We start from the raw sequence: 18,053 nt of genomic DNA, 5'->3' as shown, positions 1-18,053 counted from the left end.
GGAGGTAAATTAACTACAGAAGAGGTAACGTAAGGAATGAAGAGATAAGATAACTCTCTTACTGTGTGGAGGTAAGTTTTCTCTTGCCTTATTATCTCCAGCATGATCTTAGTGAATTGAGGCCATTGAATGGCTTCAATTCACAAAACCATGTAAGGAAAAAAAAGGTCGGTAATTTAACAAATGCGGTATATTGAAAATTTTAGAGCAGTTCATTAATTTTCTACCGCCCTCGAGGAGAGTTCGAGGAATGTTCGGTAGGGGGTCTAATTCGATCGTTATTGATGCGGAGAGTTTTTGAAAAGCGATAAAAGAAAACACTCGGTAGTTGTGCGGTAATCCTGAATTGTGTTCGGTATTTCTCCGCTTGAGAAGCAGGGAAGCAGAGAATTGTGGGTAGGAGGAGGAGGGTATGAACAGCATGTGATCCGGTTTTAATGCCAGTTGCTGCCGGATGTTTGCTAGAAAGGCGTGCATCCTGTTGTTGTTCCGGAGTGGCGTGGGGACAACGAATGTCAGGCGGTTGTTCAGAATCAGAGGAACTTTATTTCGCCAAGTACAACGGGAGTTGTACCCGGAATTGTTTTTGGCACATACAGGGTCGGTGATGGTACAGTAAGCGTTACAGTTACAGGTACAGTAATCATTACCAGTACAGTACTACATAAGGAGGCATAGGCACAGTAAATAACCATTATGGATGAAGGACCAGAGGGGTAGTCTGTGCTATGTGAGCAGAACTGCCACGTTAACCTGCGGCACTCAACTGCTCTGCAGCAATTTCAGATGCCCGCTCTGTTTCCTTGGGACAGAAAGATAGAAGAAATGCGAGAGAGAGAGAGAGAAGTAGAGAGAGAGAGAACAGAGAAGGAGAGAAAGGATAGATGGAGAGAGAAGAGAGAGTAGAGACAGAGAAGAAGAGAGCGATGGATAGAGAGAAAGAAGAGAGAGTTGGAAAATCCTTCTGGAGTTACGGCGGTGACCTGGCTGGCTAGTGGCTTGGCCTAGTCTGTGGACTATGCTAGTCACATTGGCTGCGGGAAAGTTGGGAGGCTAATAACTTCTGTGATGGGCTGGCAGCTGGCGAAAACCGGCTCTGCTATGCTTGAGATTATTGTTTCCGGCTTGCAGCATGGGCTGGTGAGGGCGGTCGGTGGTTGGAGGAAGAGGGGAGGCAGAAATTAGAGAAGACAGAGCCTGCGCATGCGCTGTAAGGACCCGCATACTTCCTTTCCGGGTCACAGTTCGACTTTTTATAGGAGTCATCATTTCAATGCTATGGAGAAGAGATCAGGCATACCGGGATGCACAGGATTTAACAGAGGGGCCGGTGAGTGTATTCTCTTCCCTAAATAGACGTGGGTATGCTTAAAGCGGATCAGAGATGAAAAACTAACTAAGTAAATTGTCTATATATCTTATCTAAAGTTTAGATAGTTTACACAGCAAATCTAGCTGCAAACAGCTTTAATAGAATATGATTATTACTGTGATACAATGGCAGCAGCCATGTTGTTTGTAAACATTACACAGAGGCAGGCTTATCTGCATTTTGAACAAAAAAAACGAATCCCCCCTCCTCCTACCTCCTGCCTCTGAAATCTCTGGCTAGTAATACCTCCCCCTTCTCCTGCCCAGACTGAGCTCCCATGAGCCCTTGCTACTGTCTGAAAGTGCCTTGGCTCTCTGAAAACCCGTGGGCGTGGCTTCTTTAGTTTATAGGGAATTAGAGTATTAAGAAAAAAACAAAAAAGTATTTGGCTTGAGGAATGCCCTATAAACAATAGGAAAGGAACACAATTATGCAATGAGTAAAAGTTCATCTCGGATCCACTGTTCATCTCGGGCATACCCAGTGCCACTGCTCAGGGTCCTTTTAAGTGGATCCTGGGAATAACCAGATTTATTGCTAGATTGCCTACATGCAGCAACCTCGAAAGAGCTTCAGCTTCTCCCAGGGTTTTCCATCAGTTTTTTTTAGATGGAGTTGTGGTTAAAGTTAGTTATTAAAGTGTTGTGAGGAATGGTTTTATAAATACATTTTATGTGAATAGTATTTCAGTAGTATGGTGCTGCAGTTGTGTGTGTTATATTTATATTTAGAAAGGGTTGGTGCAACTTTTTCTGAGTATTTTAGTGAACATGTGATGCAGATCAGTATGCACATTAGAATTGTCTATAGGAGTGGATGAAATAACGCCAGCTAGGTGATAAATTGCTCTTAAAGGGACACTTAAGTCAAACAAAAAAAAATGAGTTTTACTCACCTGGGGCTTCCAATAGCCCCCTGCAGCTGTCCAGTGCCCTCGCCGTCTCCCTCCGATCCTCCTGGCCCCGCCGGCAGCCACTTCCTGTTTCGGTGACAGGAGCTGACAGGCTGGGGACGCGAGTGATTCTTCGTGTTCCTGGCCACAATAGCGCCATCTATGCTGCTATAGCATATATCATATACCATATAGCAGCATAGAGGGTGCTAATGTGTCTTTTTTCTGCAGAGGAAAGTTCAAAAGGTCTTTAGCCTGCTCTGTGAAATAATTTAGAGTGCTGAGTAGTGTGTAAACTGCAAATATTAGAGAATTAAGCAATGTTATAAAAAAAACAAAAAAAAAACAATATAACTAAAAATATGAGACTATTTTCTTTGCTACTAATGTTCTATAAATTATCCGTACTGCACAACCAATTAATTATATCATCAGTTTTTTTTTCCGCTTCAATCTTTCGTTATCAGTCATTCTCATAATGGTCGTTATCTTGTACGATACTTTTCTATGAATTCTTATTTTCATTTACTGAACGCACGTTAACTGATCAAAGTTTCAGGACGTAGATTCTATGTCCTAATTAGCCCCCCTGTGTGTTCTAGGATGTAGAATCTACGAATTGCATTAATGCCCTCTGTCTGCCGCCGTGCATGAGTGTGCACGGCGCTCCCGTGCATGCACGTCACCGTGCACGTGACCGCGCATGCACAGTCACGTGAATGGTAAAGTGAATGATTGTTGCTGTTAGCTAGCAACAATCATTCAATAAAGTTAGAAAACAAAAAGTTGTAAAAGTAAAAAAAATAAATTTAAGTGACAATTCCAATAAAATCAAAAGTATTTTTTTAATTCCCCATTCATTTTTAACCCAAACTTAGCCTATTAACCCATTATTAACCCCTGCAATACCTATGCCTGTTTATAAACGGTTAATGACTGCCGCCAGTAACGATCGGATGCATTCGCTAGGGCGAAAGTTTCAGGCCCGAAAGCTCTACAGATGTAACGCTCTGCCATTGCCTAGCGATGCATCCGTACAGCTCTATGTCCCCTGAACTGTCGCCCTAGCGAACGCATCCGATCGCCACAAACACGCAAATTGGGGATAACGGTCCACCACATACTCAGTTAGAAGGAAAATGTGGCATGTGGGGTATCATTTTAACCGGGAAGGGCCAAATAATTTATTTGTAAATGTTTTATAACTGTGGGAAGTGTGATGGGAAAATTAGGATGGGTGAAAAATGAAAAAATGTTTGTTTTCTTCATTTACGCCTAATTTTTCCCCCATAAATGCGTAATTTGTTGGCGCTTTATAAATACAATAAATAAAAAATATAAAACAAAATAGTTTTGGGAGAAAACTATCACCCAAAGAAAGCCTAGATTGTACTGAAAAAAAACAAGACATGTATCACTAAGATGGCGTAGATAATTCAAAAGTTACTGCTGTATCAAAACAACACAGCTAAAATGTCAAAAATGTCAGGAACTTTAAGGTGTAAAAACCGTGAAACGAGAACCAGTTAAAGGGTATCATTCATAAAGCATTTCCGCATGCGGAAATGCTTAACACCGGTGACTTTCCCGACCACTCAGCATAAGCCCCATTCATAAAGGCTCTTTCCGCATGAAAAGGTGACAGAGCGATACATTTCCGCCTTGTGCGGAGTTTTTCTAGATTAATCTAGAAAAAGTAACAAACACATCCATTCATAAAGATTAGAGCAAGCGGTATCCGGAAGGAAAATACCGCTTGCTCGACAGTAGCGATAGGCGGGCGGAATACATATAAATGAATGGGAGGGACCTCCCAAGCAGCATCAGACAGAGCAGCGCAGGGAGGGAATCGGGCAGCTTTTAAGTTTCCGCATGCCTACCGCCACGCTACCGCCAGCTTCCTCCAGAAAACCTCCGCACTTCTTCCGCAACAGGCAGACTTCTTTATGAATGGCCACCCAGAAGTCTTAATTACCGGTTGCGGAGAAGAACGGTGTTTTCCCGCACTACCGACAGCCTGTTTATGAATGATATGTGCGGAAAACCGTTTGGTGTAACTCTGTGAATTGAAGCAATTGCAAGTGCTACAAAGATGTAGGATAATATTTGGGCCTGGAGCAGGCAAGGCCTGTTTGTATTTTTATTGTAATTGTTTCTATAAAATGCAATAATAAATAAAAAAAAAAATGGTGCATGAGCTGAAGCAGTGATTGACCCCCGCATGCTGCCTGTCTCTCCTCCCTGTCTGTGTCCTTGTTTGGAAGGGAGCAGGGTGCCCTGGGCAGGCCGCCTCCCCTCTTTCACCAGCTGGTCTTGCGGTTAATGATCAGCTGAAGAATGCAGCACAGACAGTATAACTGACAGGCCTCCCACGTGTCTCCCCCCAGAGCTGAACTGGTGAGGACAAGCCTGGTGAGGGTCTGTATTGTCAGAGGTAAGACAGACACTCCACTAACTCATGTCCAATGTCTTGCTGCTCTCATTTTGTATCCTCTTTCCAAAGAAGATGCCAGATTTACAGCTGCCAATCACTTATCTTAGTAGTAACGTTTTATTGTGGGCTCAAAGGTCGGTTTGAACACACATTTTGTTTTTCTAGCCTGTGTAGTTTTGTTTAGCTTGTGGTCACTAATATTACATCACAGTTCTAGCATGCAGGTGAAATGGGGTTCTGAACAGAGATAACATTTATGAGGAGGAAACTTTTTTTTTATTATGTTGTATAATACTGAAGTCCTCTACTTACAAACGACTCGAGTTAAAAAGTTTCAGCGATACAAACGAAGTTGTCTTCAAGTTGTCAAAGTTGTCTAACATATTTTTGTTGTTAAACATTACAGTATTGTATAAACTGTTTTAAGTAGTTCAAAATGCTTTTAGGCTACTTGCACACTAAGACGTTGCGTTAGGTGCCACGTTAAGGTCGCATAACGTGCACCTAACGCAACGCCTGGTGCTCTTCTATGTGAACGTCAGAGTGAGCCGCGTTGTGCAGCTCACTCTGGCGTCCGTGATGCGTACTCTTGTGCGCATGCGGCATCACGTGGTCCCGCCGGCCAATCGCCGCACAGAGCGGCCGCACCAGGAAGTAAACACTGTATGTCACAACGTGCAGTGAATATTAATTAGCCATGTGCCTGGCCGCTCTCCGCTCCTCCCCAACATGATTGCGCATGTGCAGACAGTCTAACGCGGCTTAAGCCGCTCTAACGCCGTAGCATGCTGCACTTTCGGGAGAACGTGCAGCGTTACATGTAATGCAACGTGGCTGTGTGAACAGCCCACTGGTGTTACATTGCTGTGCGTTGGGGGAGCGTTACAGGCGCACTAACGTCCCTGTGTGTAAGCAGCCTAAAAGCACATTTGAAGCAACCAAAAATATACTTTAAGCGGTAGCAAGAAATTTAGGCGCTAATGGGCAGTTTGGGCGCAAATGCAAATATCGGTAATATGGCACTCAAAGCAGAAATTTGGGCGCCCGAATAAATATCTTTTTTAACATTGGAACATTAAAGTCTTTGAAATCTGTTATCGTTTTGAAACTTGCATTGTTATAGTTTTTGTAATATTATTTAGCTTGTATGTACAAGTTTTACGTTTGTAAGAGTGTTTGTGCAGGGGGAACGGTTAGGGTTAGGCACCAGGAAGGGTATTTTGTTCAAGGGGGGTTAGGCACCACTTGTGGGGTTTAGGGTTAGGCATCCCTGGGGGGTCTAAGGGATATGCACCACGGGAAGGGGGGGAGGGTCTTAGGCACCCAGGGGGGAGGTACTTAAGGTTAGGCACCACCAGGGGAGGTTTTAGGCTTAGTCACCACCAGGGGAGGTCTTAGGGTTAGGCACCACTAGGGGAGGTTGTAGGGTTAGGCACCACCACGGGAGTCTTAGGGTTAGGTTCCACCAGGGGGGTGGTTAGGGTTAGGCACCACCAGGGGAGGTCTTAGGGTTAGGCACCACCAGGGAGTTTCCACACACCATACAATTTATAAAATCTTTTCAATTCAAGAATTGCAATAAATTTTTCTGACTGATTGTAACATTTCAGAAATCTGACCAATGTTCCACACATATGTGCAGCTAATTTGTAAACACAGGATGTTAACACTATTTCTGCTTCCATGAAAGCAGGAAGAAGACACATTGCAGATTTACCGCAGGATTTGTATCAGCTGTAACAAATAAATGTTTTTTTCTTTAAAGGCTATTATGCTGTTGCTTATCTTTTAGAGCAGAGTGGGAAGTTCTGAGCTCAGGTCCACTTAGAACAGTGTTTCTCAAACCTGTCCTCGTGACTCCACAATGGTGCATGTTTTGTAGGCAGCCTCACCTATGCACAGGTCAGGTGGGGTAATTAGTGTCTCAGCTAGGTGGATTCCATGTAGCTGAGAGACACTAATTACCCCACCTGTGCATAAGTGAGGCTGCCTACAAAACATGCACCGTTGGGGAGTCACGAGGACAGGTTTGAGAAACACTGAGGGCTTGTTTCCACTGTTGCGACGCGATTTCGGCCGCATTCCGACGCTTGTAAAAACGCATGCGGATGCGTTTCCACATGCGTTTTTACCCGCGATTTCGCGTGCGATTTCGCATGGCAGGGTGCCATGCGAAATTAACCATGACACTGCCAGGGCAAAATAAAATTGAAAAAGGTGCGAAATCGCACGCGAAATCGCGGGTAAAAACGCATGTAACAAACGCATGCGTTTTTACTATTAAATACATTAGCGGCGATTCGCATGCATTCCACTCGCAGGCGAATTCGTTGGCTCTTTTGTGCGTTTTTTTACCGCTGAAAAAAACGCACCTCAGCAACGCTACAGTGGAAACAGGCCCATCCACTTGTATTACATGTGCGAATCCGCATGCATTGGACGCATGCGGATTCGCGATAGTGGGAACGAGCCCTGACTTAGAACAATACCAGTTGCCTGGCTGTCCTGCTGATCCTCTGCCTCTAATACTTTTAGCCATAAACCACAAACAAGCATGCAGATCAGGCGATTCTGACTGAAGTCTGACTAGATTATCTGCATGCTTATTGCAGGTGTGATCCAGATACTACTACAGCCAAAGAGATCAGCAGGGCTGCCAGGCAACTGATATTGTTTAAAAGGAAACAAATATGTCCATTAAATCTAACTACAGTATATAATCATTGATCTGAGGTTTGTGCTGTGCTGAATTCTCTGTGTGGATAGGTGATCTGTTAACCATGTCTACTGCTTAGAATGTGTAGATCTTCATCTGGATATTGTATAACTCTTCTTGTGCTCCATACGGTCATGCCACAGGCAATGCTGGTGTCTGCCCTGAGAAGATGTCGTGCCACCGGAGTGCCCAATGCCGTGGTCCAGGCGGGCGGATCTGGGCCCCTACAACAAATGCATCGTCATAGTAAGTTAATTCTACATAGGCATAACTGTAGGGGGCGCAACTGCTTTACAAAGAGCCAGGGCTATGGGGTACCCCAACTATTCAGCTTCCAGTATAGGGGTTCATCCTCGAGGACAGGCGTTGTTGAGGCCACACTTCGCTGTGTGAGCCATCAAGGTAGAAGGGTAAAGGGGGGGGGGGGTTGGGATGGGGGAATATTGAGTGGCCCCTTCAAAGTTTTGCTGGGGGGGAAGGGGTGGGGGCATCATTTGTACTTACAATACACCCCTGAATTTCTAGAAATAGAATTTAGTGAAAGAGCAGCATTAGGTGGGTGCTAGCAGGGCCAGGCCGAGGCATAGGCTGGAGAGGCTCCAGCCTCAGGGCGCAGTGTAGGAGGGAGGGCAGAATTCATTCAGCTGTCATTCCTAATTGTGTTTGAAGCAGAAAGAAATAAGAAAAGGGGATACATGGCAGTGACTGCAAGCCATATAACTAGATATTAAGGTGTTGGGGAGGTTGTGGGCCCTGTGGCCCTCTTAGTCTAATAGCAATCAGTGTGTGACGGCTGGGGTGGCAGGGATGGAGGGGCGCACTTTGGTGTCTCAGCCTTGGGTGCTGGAGGACCTTGTCCCGGCTCTGGGTGCTAGTACAAATTTGGTCACATGTGGCAAGGAGGCAGGGCCTCTTTAAAGTGTACCCGAGTTCATTTATCTACGGTTAAAATTGATCAATGTTTATCCATGTTTTTCTTTTATTTTTATTTCTGTGTAACGATTGCGGAACTTTCTCCGTGATCAGCGCTCAACGCGTGCGCTGATACGGCGGAAATCCTCCACAAGCGTATAATTGCAGGAACCCAGCAAAAGGTGCTACGCACCCGTAGAGGGAAATTCCTGTCGGCAGATGGCGCTGAGGAGTGCAGAGGAACCAATCCTCTGTACCTCCACAAATGCCAGACAGGAATTGTACGAAGCGCAGAACCCAATCGCAAGAGAAGCGATTGCGAATGAGAACGAGCAAAGGGACAGGTTGTATGTGTGTGCCCCAATCTAGTCGCCACCCCGCGACAGCGCACACACAACAGCAGATACGAAACAGAAACGCAACCGCAAGAAAGGCGATTGCCAAAAGTGACACAAGGCAGATCAGAACAGAATACGAGGATAGCAAAGGCACAGCAAATCATACAAAGAGAACGATAAGGAAAATAACAAACGCTAGCTGAACGCGAACACCGCACTCATTCGCAACAGTGCACGCGTTCGTGCGCAGTCTCCGCGTGTTACGCACAACAGAGACAAGCACGCCTAACTAACCAAAGACAGACAAACACGAAACAGAGAACGCGAGCGCTTGCTTAACGGTTACCTCACCGAGCCTCCAGCAAGTGTTCGTAACAGACAAGACAGACACACGAAAACAGGGACAAGCGAGAGATAGGATCCACAGCACTAGCGAAAGTGGCCAGCGCGATCCAGGAAGACAGAACAGAAGAATCCACAGCACTAGCGCTAGGCGAGTGCGATCCAGGCAGACAGAGTAGCAGAACAGAAGGATCCACAGCACTAGCGAAAGTGACTAGCGCGATCCAGGTACAGAGTAGCAGAACAGAAGGATCCACAGCACTAGCGAAAGTGACTAGCGCGATCCAGGTACAGAGTAGCAGAACAGAAGGATCCACAGCACTAGCGGAAAGTGGCTAGCGCGATCCAAGGAGACAGATCAGAAGAGATAGCTGGTAGCAACCGCTGCACCAGCTATACTCCAAGAACAGAGATCAGAACCATTTCCTGTCGACCACCGCTGGGACAGGACAATCGCAACAGTCCAAACAAACAGATAAGCAATCCTAACTGCACTAAGGAAACCTGCCTAGTGCAGTTTTCCAGGAATTACTCTAAGCTGATCTTCAAACAGAGAGTAAGGCTGACACCCCTCCAGGAGTGTTACACAGGACTAAATCCTTATGACCAGCCCAGCATTGTGGGAAACAGATAGTACTTATAGAGCAAGCCCACAATGGATGTGGCTAGGCAATTTGCATGATAAACGTATGCAAATTCCTCTGCAGCAAGCTGCAGAACAGACAAAAGGTATCTCTAATGGTGGCCATACACGGTACAATAAAAACGTTCGATTTTCCCGTTTATTCGATCTAAATGATCGAATTGAATGAAAGTTGAAAATTTACTTTTTTTCGATCAAGAAATTCGAACGATTATCCCGTTTTTTCGGGAAAAATGATCGGACATGCTGGAAAAATCTTTATATTCGATCTAACTGAATAATCGAACTAAATTATCTAATTGAAAAATTGTACCATGTATGGCCACCATTAAAGAGACCTGCAGAATGCAGACCTGAACAGTGGTCAAAAAGCTGCCTGTCTGCACAGGCAGCTGAGCAGATTCTTACATTCTGTCTTTTTGTTTACTGTATCCTAATATTTGTGCTATAACTCTGCCCCTTTGCATCAGTTGCAGCATAGCTCCCAACTGTCCCTCTTTGGAGGGACAGTCCCTCTTTGGGAGCCCTGTCCCTCTGTCCCTCTTTCCTCCTCATTTGTCCCTCTTTCAGGACTTTGTCCCTCTTTCTATGTAAATATATATATTTATCTATTAAAAATGTGTTTGATTGACTCTAAACTGTATTTCCATCCTTTAAATTGATATATTGCTAATTTAAAAATGTTAATATGAAGGGAAATGAACCAGGACAGAAGGGCCATTCGTGCTACTGACGAGCTACTGTTTGTCCCCTATCTTATTGCCTGATGAAGCGGGCTGTGCCTGCGAAACGCGTTGCATCTTTTGGGGTACCAATAATAAATGTATTTGTTTAATTCAGACAGTATTTTGAGTCTGCCTTCCGGAGGTAAGTCCACCACTGCCTCCCAGCAAATTTTAAAATTTTTATTACCTTTTATCCTGCTGGCGCCTCTGTTTCTCTTACGATAACAAAAAGTTGGGAGGTATGCCAGACATCAGTAGGTATTTACTCAAGCATGCGGCAAGCACATGTGTCCAGCATCTGGCTATCCCTGCCGGTGCTGGACAGTGGGGAATGTGCTGTATTAGGTAAATATTAGTTTTCTTCCTACTGACTTGCCAATGGTTACACCTGATTGACCTACCCAGCAGCTGAATTCAGAGAGGAGAGGAAGCAAACTGTATTGCTGTGGCAAGCGTTTTTGACCAATGAAACAGATGTTCTGTCCACCGCTTTGCTTATGAACAGTATTTATATTCACTTATGGTTCCATTCCTTTATCATCTTGCTTGCTAGAAACCTTTGCCTCAATAAATAGATAAATGTGTATACATGACTGTGATCTCCTGATCTCCTCTGTGCAGATTCTTCATTCAGAACACATCCCAGAGTGGCTGAAGCACTAGCAGAGGGAAGGCCAGTGGTGGCGCTAGAGAGCACAATTATAACACATGGAATGCCCTATCCGCACAACATCAGGTAATTCACAGAACTCAGGCTCGGCCCACCCATGACGCCAAGTGAGGCGTCTTCCTCAGGTGGCGGACATCTGGGGGCAGCGCCCGCCTGGCCGTGGGTGGGGGGGGGGCTGCGGAGCTGGAGGGGGTAACAGCCAGGAAAGAGGAGCAGCAGGCACAGTGGTGGAGAGAGGGGGGTCAGACTCCTCCTTCCTCACCTGGGGCTCCCCCGCCTGCGCTTCCCCTCCAGCTATTTGCACAGCATGTGTGTCAGGCAGCAAGCGGTGAAGGAATGACTCGCCTTCTACCATTCCAGGCACTGCATTCCACCACTCGCGTCACTTCCTGCGGAAGTTCAGTGGGCGGCATTGCAGGAAGTGACGCAAGCAGGGAACGCAGCACCTGGAACAGAAGAAGGTGAGTCATTCCTTCACCGCTCGCTGCCTGACACACATGCTGTGCAAATAGCTGAAGGGGGAGCGCAGATGGGGGAGCCCCAGGTGAGGAAGGGGGGGGTCTGACCCCCCTCCCCACCGCTATGCCTGCTGCTCCCCCTCTTCCTGGCTGCTACCCCCTCCAGGCTACCTATACTGGGGACAATTATACTGCGTATCGGGGGAAGGGGAGGGATCCTCACAAGTTTGCCTCAAACTGCAACATTACAGGTAGTGCAACCAACAGGATTCAGAGGGTGATGAAAGGGCGTGATCATTGCCATACTGACTACTGTGGGGCCTGGGACAAGAGGCACAAACATGACCCTAAATTAAACAATTCCTTTTTATTTTGTTTGTGTTTATCCCCATACTCCTAACCCCTGGCAAAGAAACTCAAATCTGTTCTTACAGCTAATGATCAATATACTTACTAGAGTCTATTGTCTTCAGTCAGACTGATTAACTTTAGGGGGAGGAGCAGAAAAGCAAACTCAACACGTGGGAATACTCACTCACTCCTCAAAACGTCTGATTCAAAACTCCCAGAGATGGTCGTAGTCAGCCAACTTCGCCATGCTGGAACTACACGTAGTTCTACGCAATTACGCTTCGCAAACTACGGTTTCGAAATCAGAAGCTTTGCTACGTTTGCATTTCGTAGACTACGCGTTAAAGTACGGAAGCTTCGCATAGTGCGAAGCATAGTGTATGCAGACGCTTATGCCCTTATGCGGAAAAATTTCCACAATAATCCGCTAAATATGCGCATGGGTGAACTAATATATGCGTACATTCCACCTTCCAATGGGGAATTGTATACGTATAGAAGGGCAATAATATTTCTGCGCATGCGCAATGATCCGTATAGACGCAGTTACCGCACGCGTAGTTGACTTCGCAATACATACGTCAACTATGCATAGCGGGTGAAGCTTCGAATAGCGGTACTACGACTACGTGGAAATACATAGTTTTTAAACTTCGTCTATGAACTACGATGCGTAGTTGCGGACTACGATGCGTAGATTCGTACTGGCGTAGTTTACGCTTGTAATGAGCGGATATGGCTTCAACTGTAACTTGGGTAACAATTCTGCTATTGCAGTGCTTTTGCAGCGCTCTGTAGTGGAGTTTAGTCTGCAGAATTTGTGAAACCAGTTTTGCGGTGAGTAGAAACTCTTTTAAAAAATAAACTGAATTTTCACAATATACAAAATTTCAATTTGCTTTTGTTTTTTTCAGCAACCTCCCACTTTATTTTAATATAACCCAAGGATGTAAGGTAAAGGTTGCAAACATGGTGTCTTGACTTCTATTCAGGCTGTTCCTGCGCCGTGTAGCGGGTGTTCTGTGCCGTCTGGCAGTAACGTAGCAAGACATCATGGGGCACCATAGTAAATCTTTCCTGGGGCCCTCAGGGGAGGGCGGGCAGAAACTCACCTTCCTTCGGCCACACGTGGCTACAATCTACTTCCTCCAAGGCGTCGTAGCATTGGTAACTGCGCAGCCCTGTGATGTCATCATGCATTCTGGGGATGCGCGATGCCTGCCTGGAGATGAAGTTTCCATTGATGTGGTTATGTAGCCACATCAATGGGAACTACAGAGGGAGGTGAAGGTTCAGCAGTGATGACCCAGTTCTTCATGAATATAACCTGCATTGATTGCTGATGCTGCTAAGGATCCGGCAAAATGCTCAGATTTATGATTTTTTTTCTTCATCTGTCGTATAACTTTCAGAACGGCCAGTGAAGTGGAGGAGATTGTTCGAGCCAATGGGTCGGTACCAGCGACGGTTGGAATTATAGAGGGAGCTGTTCATATCGGCCTCGGTGAGGAAGAGCTGACGTTCCTGGCCACCTGTAAGGACTGCGTGAAAGTGTCACGGAGAGACCTGCCTTATGTCCTCAGCCAGGTACTCCAATGTACATAGACATTCATGGCTACTAGCTACAATGAGCTCATTCACTATAGAGGTCTGCTGCCCCTGGCAAATGTTATATTGATCCGTGTTAATGGATAAGTGCAGCAGGTGTTAAAAATAATTAGCCACGCCTGCCCTGTGCAGTGAATTTAGCAAGGGGGTAGTTTGTGGGCACACTGTGTTCCAAACGACCTGCATATTGAGCTTACTGTTGCCATGGGCGCCACTGCGCCACCACGACTGCTCCCGTGCTGCACCACCATGCCTGCCCCGCTGTTTCCCAGTCACTCAGACCTCAGATCAGCGGTGACCGAAAAGAGAGAGAGAGAGGACATGGAGAACTTCATATGCGGAAGTGATGTCACTGGTCACTTCCTGCATGTGAAGTGTACCGTGTGGGTCCTGTGCACCCCCTCTCTCTCTCTCTCTCTCTATCTCTATCTCTCTCTCACTATATAATACTGGGGGGCACATCTAGCTACTTATTAATATTGGTGGGGTTGGGTAAAGGCCTGAAGGGGCATAATGTCAGTGTTTGCCCTGGGCACTATATTGCCAAGATACGCCCCTGCTGCCAGCTACAGGAACTTCTAGCTGGTGGAAAGTTAAAACGCAAAGATCGTTTTTTAATAACATTGAATTAATTACTAAACAAGCATCACCCATCTAATTTTATAATAAAAGCAGTGACATAACAAGTGCCCCCGCGACCCTTGTTATCATGGGGGGCCCGGTTCTGGGGTGCCCTGTAGAGCCACAGGGAAGCTTCATACTATACCTCTTCCCAGTGATGGGACAGGTTCTCCTCACTTTTCTGTGTAGCCGCTGTGCTGCCTATCAGATTGCGTCTCCAGATGTCACATGTCATGCAGTGTCAGGGACCGCAAGGTGATAACACGGTTCGGCTACACTGAAGAGCAGTGAAGTGGACCTGTCCTGCCACGGGAACAAGATAAAGGGCCTGATTCACACAGCGGTGCTAGCCCAGTTAGCACGCCTAAAGGACTTTAGGCGTGATAACCATTGCACCACGCTGGTGAAAAGGCGTGATAAAGGGCTTTTCAACAGCGTGCTAACTGATAGCACCACTTTGTGAATCAAGCCCAAAGTGTGAAGCCTTGTTGCTGTGGCTGTGGGGGGAAGAGAGGAGCCCCCACAGCCCCCTGATCCCTCCCCCCCCAGGATTACAGATTTTGGGGGCTATTGTTATAAATGACTGTTTGTGGCACAGTGCTGTACAGACATGTTGCTAGTCTCTGTTGCTATGGAGAAGAGAAGAGTGACAACAGTGCGGTGCACAATGGAGAGGACTTGAGGGGAAAGGGTCGAGTAGGGGGGCAATGGGCTCAGCCTGTGCTTGGCCAAGTTGATCCGAGACTCCAGATCTCCTGGCCACACATGATGGACCGACGCACTCATGTTAGATACTCACCTCGCCTGTTTTCTTCTTCTCTCCTGCACTAGGGGCTCTCTGGAGGAAGCACGGTATCGGGAACCATGATAGCGGCCCATCAGGCAGGGATTCCGGTGTTTGTGACTGGCGGGATTGGAGGAGTGCACCGCGATGGTCAAAATAGTGAGCACTTGTTTCATGTCATGTCCCCCAGCGTGTTTGACTTCCTTGCTGAGCTCTCCTCAGATGCGGTTTATCCCTAGGGATGATCAATGAGATGCGAATTTCGAGTTGATTCTGGATTAGGCAAATTTATGCAGCTTGCAAACTGTCCAATCAAATTTTACCTCAGCAGGATCTGATTGGTGGTATTGCTCAGACGTAGTGACTCCGCCTCACTGGTTTCATCCTCACTTCCAGACTATAAGGAATAAGCTTCCGTATTAGTACGCCACCGGTGAGCTGGGCGCAGGGTGAGTTGAATGATGACTTACCCTGCGCAGCAACGTTAAATACTATTCCCCTTCCGAGTCATAGCAACTCGGAGGGAGAAATAATTTGGGGTCTAGCAATCACGGAAAACCCAAATTACCCGTGTGCGGGCCGCGGACTCCAGAACTAGTGCTGTAGCCGGTGCCCAACACAGGCGCTATGTGGCAGGCGCACCGTGCCAAAGAAGTGCTTGCTGACCTCAGATGGATACACATCGCTGACAGTGAGTGTCTAAAAGGAGCCAGACTCCCGAATTCCTATGCAGAATTTTTTGCACAGCAGCAAACAGATCTTTGCCTCAGAGCAGATATTGCCTTGATAAAGGGGTCCTACGCGGCTCCGAAACGTTGGCCATATTTTTACACGGAACTAATAAAGATTGCTTTCTCCCTTGTTGAATACTGCATAGAGGGCGTCATCCCTCTTTTCAGCTGTCGCACTCCCCTTAACCATCCTGGCGGTATGGACGAGCTCAGCTCGTCCATTACCGCCGGAGGCTGCCGCTCAGGCCCTGCTGGGCCGATTTGCGCCAAATAAAAAGGAGCACACGCAGCCGGCACTTTGCCAGCCGCGTGTGCTACCTGATCGCCGCCGCATGGCGATCCGCCACATGCAGCGGCGAAAGAGGGTCCCCCCAGCCGCCCGAGCCCTGCGCAGCCGGAACAAATAGTTCCGGCCAGCGCTAAGGGCTGGATCGAGGGCGGCTGACGTCAGGACTCGGCTGACGTCTGTGACGTCACTCCGCTCGTCGCCATGGCGACGAGGTAAGCAAAACAAGGAAGGCTGCTCATTGCGGCCTTCCTTGTTAATTCTGATCGCCGGAGGCGATCGGAATTACGCTTCAGGAGCGCCCTCTAGTGGGCTTTCATGCAGCCAACTTTCAGTTGGCTGCATGTAATAATTTTTTTTTTTATTTAAAAAAAACCCTCCCGCAGCCGCCCTGGCGATCTTAATAGAACGCCAGGGTGGTTAAAGACTATGAGTTTGATCCATTAGTGAGTGCGAGACAATACTTCCAATGTGATGCCAAAGAAAAACTGATTCAAGGAAGCAAACCTTTTCCTGAACTCTATACACCGATTTCATGTTAGAGTTGCTCATATAGTTACTGTTTTATTTCTTTGGTGCAGCCATGGATGTCAGTGCCGACCTGTCTGAACTGGGGAGAACGCCGGTCGCTGTAGTATCAGCCGGGGTAAAATCCATCCTTGATATCGGCCGAACCCTGGAGTATCTGGTGAGTGGATGCTCTGTGGTTAAAGTACCCGAGGTATGTCCTTGATCTGTGCGTTGTCTGTTCCTCTCTTTGTTCCTCCACTACTCCCTTCCCCAGCCACTAGGAGGCAGGCTTGCTGTGATGTCACTACTCCCTTCCCCAGCCACTAGGAGGCAGGCTTGCTGTGATGTCACTACTCCCTTCCCCAGCCACTTGGAGGCAGGCTTGCTGTGATGTCACCACTCCCTTCCCCAGCCACTAGGAGGCAGGCTTGCTGTGATGTCCCTTCTACCTTCCTCAGCCACTAGGAGGCAGGCTTGCTGTGATGTCACTACTCCCTTCCCCAGCCACTAGGGGGCAGGCTGGCTGTGATGTCACTACTCCCTTCCCCAGCCACTAGGAGGCAGGCTTGCTGTGATGTCACTACTCCCTTCCCCAGCCACTTGGAGGCAGGCTTGCTGTGATGTCACTACTCCCTTCCCCAGCCACTAGGAGGCAGGCTTGCTGTGATGTCCCTTCTACCTTCCCCAGCCACTAGGAGGCAGGCTTGCTGTGATGTCACTACTCCCTTCCCCAGCCACTAGGAGGCAGGCTTGCTGTGATGTCACTACTCCCTTCCCCAGCCACTAGGAGGCAGGCTTGCTGTGATGTCACTACTCCCTTCCCCAGCCACTTGGAGGCAGGCTTGCTGTGATGTCACTACTCCCTTCCCCAGCCACTAGGAGGCAGGCTTGCTGTGATGTCGCTACTCCCTTCCCCAGCCACTTGGAGGCAGGCTTGCTGTGATGTCACTACTCCCTTCCCCAGCCACTAGGAGGCAGGCTTGCTGTGATGTCACTACCCCCTTCCCCAGCCACTAGGAGGCAGAGGCCTGCTGTGATGTCACTACTCCCTTCCTCAGCCACTAGGAGGCAGGCTTGCTGTGATGTCACTACTCCCTTCCCCAGCCACTAGGAGGCAGGCTTGCTGTGATGTCACTACTCCCTTCCCTAGCCACTAGGAGGCAGGCTTGCTGTGATGTTACTAATCCCTTCCCCAGCCACTAGGAGGCAGGCTTGCTGTGATGTTACTAATCCCTTCCCCAGCCACTAGGGGGCAGGCTGGCTGTGATGTCACTACTCCCTTCACCAGCCACTAGGGGGCAGGCTGGCTGTGATGTCACTACTCCCTTCCCCAGCCACTAGGAGGCAGGCTTGCTGTGATGTCACTACTCCCTTCCCCAGCCACTTGGAGGCAGGCTTGCTGTGATGTCACTACTCCCTTCCCCAGCCACTAGGAGGCAGGCTTGCTGTGATGTCCCTTCTACCTTCCCCAGCCACTAGGAGGCAGGCTTGCTGTGATGTCCCTTCTACCTTCCTCAGCCACTAGGAGGCAGGCTTGCTGTGATGTCACTACTCCCTTCCCCAGCCACTAGGGGGCAGGCTGGCTGTGATGTCACTACTCCCTTCCCCAGCCACTAGGAGGCAGGCTTGCTGTGATGTCACTACTCCCTTCTCCAGCCAC

General features: G+C 47.7%; 1 protein-coding gene across 4 annotated transcripts in view; it reads left to right on the top strand.

Annotated features, from left to right (window-relative positions):
* LOC137561744 (uncharacterized) overlaps window positions 1-18,053 on the top strand; it is a 71,269-nt gene that overhangs the window by 6,547 nt on the left and 46,669 nt on the right. For 3 of the 4 annotated variants that reach the window (XM_068273092.1, XM_068273089.1, XM_068273091.1), the window contains exons 2-6: window positions 7,558-7,660; window positions 10,996-11,110; window positions 13,266-13,440; window positions 14,914-15,025; window positions 16,465-16,571. In XM_068273092.1, coding sequence (XP_068129193.1) covers window positions 7,558-7,660; window positions 10,996-11,110; window positions 13,266-13,440; window positions 14,914-15,025; window positions 16,465-16,571 — 612 coding nt within the window. Of the gene's footprint in view, window positions 1-4,625; window positions 4,699-7,557; window positions 7,661-10,995; window positions 11,111-13,265; window positions 13,441-14,913; window positions 15,026-16,464; window positions 16,572-18,053 lie in introns of those variants that run through there. The other variant, XM_068273090.1, reaches the window with a different exon arrangement.

Source organism: Hyperolius riggenbachi, chromosome 3 (genome assembly GCF_040937935.1).
Source record: "Hyperolius riggenbachi isolate aHypRig1 chromosome 3, aHypRig1.pri, whole genome shotgun sequence".
Lineage (NCBI taxonomy): Eukaryota > Metazoa > Chordata > Amphibia > Anura > Hyperoliidae > Hyperolius > Hyperolius riggenbachi.
The sequence above is the reverse complement of the archived record's forward strand: the minus strand, read 5'-3'. Positions and strand labels throughout refer to the sequence as shown.